The following is a 6,645-nucleotide window of genomic DNA, read 5'->3' as shown; positions in this document are numbered from 1 at the left end:
CCCCCCGGCTACCTGCTCTTCCCCGGGCTGCATGAGCAGAGCGCCGGGCACCCGTCGCCCACCGGGCACGTCGACAACAACCAGGTCCACCTGGGGCTGCGCGGGGAGCTGTTCGGTCGCGCCGACCCGTACCGCCCGGTGGCCAGCCCGCGCACGGACCCCTATGCAGCGGGCGCGCAGTTCCCCAACTACAGCCCCATGAACATGAACATGGGCGTGAACGTGGCGGCCCACCACGGGCCCGGCGCCTTTTTCCGTTACATGAGGCAGCCCATCAAGCAGGAGCTGTCGTGCAAGTGGATCGACGAGGCTCAGCTCAGCCGGCCCAAGAAGAGCTGCGACCGGACCTTCAGCACCATGCACGAGCTGGTGACACACGTCACCATGGAGCATGTGGGGGGCCCGGAGCAGAACAACCACGTCTGCTACTGGGAGGAGTGCCCCCGCGAGGGCAAGTCCTTCAAGGCGAAGTACAAACTGGTCAACCACATCCGAGTGCACACGGGCGAGAAGCCCTTCCCGTGCCCCTTCCCGGGCTGCGGGAAGATCTTCGCGCGCTCCGAAAACCTCAAGATCCACAAGAGGACCCACACAGGTAAGGGGGCGGGCAGACGGGCGCGGGACTCCCGGAGCGGACTCACAGCACGCGGGACAGAGGGTTGGCGGCCCAGGAGAGAAGGGGCGGCGCCCGGGAAGGCTGGTCGGAAGAGCGGCGCGCTGTCAGCACCCCTCCACCCTCGCCCGCCCCGCGGCGCTTTGGCCCACTTCTAACTTCCCGGGCATAGGGCTCTGAGCTCTCCGGGGAACTAATTGGGGACCTTCTCGCGCCCAGGACCAAGCTTGGCGCCGCCTCTTTTTGTCTTCCTTTCTGAGTTACTCTGAAGGGACTCCGAATGGGTAGAGCGTATTGGTGACGAGCGCCTTAGCTCTCGGCGCACATTCGAGGAAGGCGACCATAGAAATGCTAATGAAAAGTAACTTTCAGTTACTTCCGCTCTTTTTTACACTTGATTGGCACGTCTCCTAATTAAATGACTGATACTTTTGTCAAACTATTTTTATTTGGAGTTCCAGGTTCAGTCCAGTCCTCCAGGAGGAAAGCTCAACTAGAAAAGGCACCACGGTTTCCTGCCTTGTTCAGGACATCTTGTAAAACTGTTCGAAGCCCTTGGATTTACACACTTTTCTCTTTTCGAACGTTAAGTACGACTACCCAGGCTTTTTAACGCTGGCCTCACTTAGAAAAACTCTGCATTAGAAAGAGGCAAATTAAAAGGTACAAAGAAGGCACTCAGTGGGATGGTCCCGGCCCTGGCCCATTGTCCCGCCGGGGCTCGGTTACCTCGCCAAGGTGGCGGTGGAATGTGGCAGGGAGCTCTGGGCCAGGCGGGGTCGAACCGCAACTTAGGGGGAAACTTCGGAGGAGCCCGGAGCTTTCTAGCCCCGCGAGAACAAAGGGCCGGGCAGGTCCTGGGCCGGCCCTGCCCCATCCCGGCCCCCGACCACCGCTCCCCGGCCAGGCGGGCGCGTCTGGCGCGCTTCATTTTTCTCCAGGGAAAATAGATGCCGCAGCCGCCCCCAGTCGGCGCTCCCTCTCCGGGAAGACCGCCGGGTGCGCAGTCTCCCGCGACTCGGCCTGGGAAGCGCCGGGCTCTGACGGGATCCCCCCACCCCCTTTGCGTGTTTCCCTCTTGCAGGTGAGAAACCTTTCAAATGTGAATTTGAAGGCTGTGACAGACGCTTCGCTAACAGCAGCGACCGCAAGAAGCACATGCATGTGCACACCTCGGACAAGCCCTATATCTGCAAAGTGTGCGACAAGTCGTACACGCACCCGAGCTCCCTGCGCAAACACATGAAGGTAATTACCTCTTTATTAGCGGTCGGCGGTTTATAAACACTCGGCCCCGGGCCCGGCCGCGGAACGGAAGCGTCCGTGCTGCCAGCCCTCTATCCTCCACGTTAAATCCGATTTGCTCCAGCGGTGACACCTTGAACCCATTTTGGGGACCCGGAGGGGGGTGGAGGAGGAGGAGGAAGCGGAGGGAACAATCGGTTGTTTACTGGAAAGCTCTAGCCGAGCTCGCCAGGCTCCCGCGGCAGCGGCGGCGGCGGCGGCCGCCGCCTCTTCCCGGCTCAGCCCGCGGTGGGACCCGAGAGTGGCCGCGCCAATCCCGGGGCAGAGGGTTTATTCGCTCTTTGGCTTCGAATAAAACAATAGCGCCGGGGCGAGCGCGCTGCTTCGCACGCGCTTGTGTGAGACTCCGCAGCGCCCAGGCCCCGGGGCCACTCTCGGGACCCGCTTTCCTAGGCCCAAACAGGCTTGGGGGAAGCTGGGCCCGGAGAATTTGATAGGGCCCCGGAGAGTAGCTGCGTACCCCACTCCACCCGCTGAGAAGGCATTCTGTAAAAGGGCGTGAGTAAAACGGCCCGTTTTATTCCTTTTTTCCAAAATGCCTGTCTTCGGACTGCAAGTGTTTGGTTTGCGAGTATCTCTGGGGTTTCCAGATATCGATGATAAGGAAATTTGAAAAAAAGAAAACAAAACCACCCCAGCCTTTCTCTTTTAAGTGGGTCACTGGGCGGTCTTGGTCTCACAGGGCTCGAATTCTGCTCTGTTTTTGCTTGCTCATTGCCAGTTGGAATTATGTTCATTATAATATATACATGTTAATTTTAGGTTCATGAATCTCAAGGGTCAGATTCCTCCCCTGCTGCCAGTTCAGGCTATGAATCTTCCACTCCACCCGCTATAGCTTCTGCAAACAGTAAAGATACCACTAAAACCCCTTCTGCAGTTCAACCTAGCACCAGCCACAACCCTGGACTTCCTCCCAATTTTAACGAATGGTACGTCTGAGGACACACACAAACCCTGTTATCCATAGAATGGACCAAATGCATATTAAAAAGAAAACTGAGACCAATCAGATGGAAATGGCGTTGTAAGGCAAGCAGCCACATACAGGGCTACATCTTGTTCATTGCAGTTATCCAGGAAGGTTTGGGGCAAGATCCAAAAGTAACCATGCCCTTTTCTCAGGATTAGAAAACATGTTTCGGCATTTGAAGGATTGGAAAAAAAAATCTTTAAACTGCTTCCCCCCCCCTTCTCTGCTCTCTGCCCACCCCCTCCCTAAATGCCTGCAATTCATTTTAACACTTGTCCTATATCTTGAGAGGAAGTTAGAGCAGGTTTGGTGGTGGTGCTCATGTTAAACTGATGAAAATTATTCTTCGCCTTAGTGGTGACTGTTTAAACGCTCACAGTCAGTCTTAAACCGTGCCAAAGTCCTGTTATGTCTTGAACTTTTCCTCATAGCATTACACTTGTGAATGTATTTTTGTCTCATGGGGTCGAAACTGTTGTTCAGCATTTTTGCGGGCTGAGGATGTGATGTTACTCCACACAGATTGTGACGTTTAGTATGCAGCTGCCTTTTGTAATAACTTTTTTTTTTTGTAAATACATATCCATTGATGCCATATTTATCATTTGTAATTTAATTATTGCTACAAGTGCCGGGAACTGAACAATATTTATGGATAAATGTTTTCTAACAAATTCTGTACAGCTTTTGATTATAACTGCTTTAGCATTAAAATTTTATTGTTTTGAAAGAAGAACACAATTTCCCATTTTTGAACCACTGACTCCTCCTTTCTCTTGTTTTGTAACAGCCTCCTCCTACAAAGAGGAGACGGGAGCAAACTAAGTCTTGTTTGTTGGTATTTATAACTCACTCAGATCCCTTTTTAAATTGTTAAATTATTTTTCTATTACCGTCTAGCTTCTGTACAGTGTCAGTTTCCATCTTTAGCTCAGATGGTTGTTTAACTGCGAGTTTAAGTGTGTTTGTCCTGGATTTTCGGCATGCAAATCAAATGTTACTGATCAATTCAGTTAGTGGCCATGACATCTCAATCTTGTACTTCAAAGACTGAGAAGCTGGATTTAATCATCCCTGCCTACATATGTAAACATAAGGTAACCTAATGAGTTTTATGTCCCTTAGTTCTTTATTACCTTACATAAAAACGAACATTGTGGCAGGATGCATGTCTGTCGATTCTATCTAGAGGTCACCCATATACCTATATATGTTTGTATCTATGACTTATCTAATCTGCCTATCCAATCTATCTAGCTGTCTATATATTTTCAAAAGATGGCGTATGTCTGGAACATTGGCAATGAGTAAGGCCAGTTGAGCAGTGCTTACTTATGGTTAAAGTGCTTCTTAAAAGAACCCTAGTCCATTTACAATTTCTCAAAGCAAAGACTGATTTGTTTTGCTGTATATAGTTCAATTCATAATTATCACAATTATTCATAACATTTATATAGCAGTGTAATAACTGCAGCGGTTCTGAAATACTATGGAAAGGAAAACATTTGCAAAATATGTATTTTTCAAAGTTCGTGGTTTGTAGGCAAAAATGTTAAGAGCATTGTTTCCATTAAAATCAGTAACAATGAAAAATGGTTGTTTGCTTTGTGATAAACTATTAATCCAATTAATCTTCCTTCAGTGAAGCAACTCATTTGGACAAGCAGTTCTTTTACAATGGTAATTTCAAAAAGAAACTAATAGATCGCTATTGGTAAAGAGGGGGTTGGAGCGGATAGAATACTGAGAGACCTTTTTATTAATTAATTTAGGGTGCTGTTTAATATTGAGAGCCCAATCTCTGCATGAATAATGAGCTTGCAGGTTAGCAGATAGAAAGGTGGAGAGAAGGAATTGCATTTAGTAATGTAACGACTATGCTCAAGCACCTCCTTCACTTTATAAGGGGCCATGCTCTCTGTTTTGGTGACAGTTTGGTATTATAATCATTTTTAATTCTAGAATTTTGTCCATGGTTCTTTTTAAAGAAATAAAGTCTTGGCACATCTTATTTACATTACAACATTTTTGTTATTCGGTGCCCTTTTTCTTCCCCCCATGTTAAAATAAATCAACCATAAATTGAAATGCTCAGAGAACTTCTGATGATTAAAAGAAGCTTTGATTCCCTGGATACAGTGGAAGGAATCTATTTTTTTCCCCAAAGTTACCTACTCATCTATGTCAGCAACAAATTAATTATTGACAGTTTGTGATTTGTAAATTGCTTTGGAGGCAACTTTTTTTTGTTTGGAAATTGGGAGCTTTTTGCACTCTCCTCCACCAGTAGCCAAGGCAAGGGCCCGAGTGCTGTGAAGAGAGATTGGGACAAATCCACATGTGATGAGCGGGTAACCTGGTCAGCCTACTTCCAACATTCCAATCTTGACCTTGACATTGAGGGTGCTAGACCAAATTCTTGTTTCACTGTTTTCCCTCACTTCAAACCAGAGACCATTTAAAATGCTCAGCGAGTTTTCAGAAAGTGCACATTGGTAAGAGTGGTGCTCCAATGTGAAATTAGAACAGTGTTATTTTCCCCTGAAATATGCACTGAGCTCCCCGAGTTTACTATTCCCTCCATGAGTAACCCCCCCCAGCCTAACCTAACATTACATGGGAGTGGAGTGATGGATTGGTTATAAGATTTTTCACTCATACTTACTCTCCACCCCCACCCCCAACATCTCCTTCAGAGACATAAAAAATACTTTTTTCTTTCTTCAGTGAGCTTGAAATTTGTAAACCATCATGTGTATCCTAAAATCATGGCAATTGATAGCAGTGATGATAACCAATATTAAGAGAATGTGAAAGATTATTTCTAATTGGGGGCAATACTGTTTTTTCTCAAATACTGTATGTTCTCTCCCCATGTCATTTGTGGCAAAGAAAACGACACTGATGGGAGACTCAGATTTTCTGCTTCCTGTAATCTACCTCTGAGAAAGCACACTTATATTCTTGCATTTGTAGTAAAATACCATAGACAGTAAGCATCCCCCCCCCAAAAAAAAATCACAAGGAAAAAAATAACAAAACACAAACCCAACAACCTTACGACTCTCAAGGATCGGATCAACTGGAAACCATAACGTCTGTGAAGCCCCGGCAAGGCGTAGTGAGATTTACCTAGTATTGTCTATCTTGCACCTGGCAAGACCAAAGTCCATATCCTTTTCAAAATGTGATTTAACATAAGATTCTCAGTGTTGGGTGGGGAAGAGGGAGGTGTCAAATTCTCAAACTCGGGCCACGCAGACAGAAGTCTAGCCCTTAATGCTAAAGATCAGGGTCCAGGCTAAGCAGGAAAGCCGGGCTTCGCTACTGCGACGGTAGGGGACCTTCGAGCGGGGCCTCGGCGCGGCTCACAAAGGCTCCCAGGAAAGTTGGTGTGTTCGAGACTTGCTCGCCCCTCCCCCTTTCTACCTTCTCACCGCCTGCCGTCTCTTCGCCTTTCGGCCTGGCAGCCCCTCAATCCCTCCTACTCCCGAGGAGAGGAAAAAAAAAAAAAAAAAAGCTCCATGAACGAACGGAAAAGGCGGAAGAGCCTCTTTCCACTTAAGTTTCTGCAGGCATCGCCACTGGCGTGCCTGGCTGTGCTGGTTTGCTCCCTGGCTTCTGGCCCTGGAGGCCCGAATCAGGCTTGGCCCGGCTTTCGGAAGTCGGTGCCCCCGCTAGGCAGCCCTCAGCCCCCTCGGGCACGCAGGGTCCCCGTTGGCAATCGCAAGTTCCTGCAACTTGCGCTGGAGGC

General features: G+C 48.5%; 1 protein-coding gene across 1 annotated transcript in view; it reads left to right on the top strand.

The window, feature by feature from the left end:
* Positions 1-6,645, top strand: part of ZIC3 (Zic family member 3) — a 10,119-nt gene that overhangs the window by 423 nt on the left and 3,051 nt on the right. Inside the window, exons 2-3 of the mRNA XM_042782418.1 lie at positions 2-595; positions 1,698-1,861. Coding sequence (XP_042638352.1) covers positions 2-595; positions 1,698-1,861 — 758 coding nt within the window. The remainder of the gene's footprint in view (position 1; positions 596-1,697; positions 1,862-6,645) is intronic.

Source organism: Orycteropus afer, unplaced genomic scaffold (genome assembly GCF_000298275.1).
Source record: "Orycteropus afer afer isolate SDZICR_OR568_19922 unplaced genomic scaffold, OryAfe1.0 scaffold00310, whole genome shotgun sequence".
Taxonomy (NCBI): Eukaryota; Metazoa; Chordata; class Mammalia; order Tubulidentata; family Orycteropodidae; genus Orycteropus; species Orycteropus afer.
Note: the sequence above shows the minus strand (reverse complement) of the source record. Positions and strands in the feature narration are given on the sequence as shown.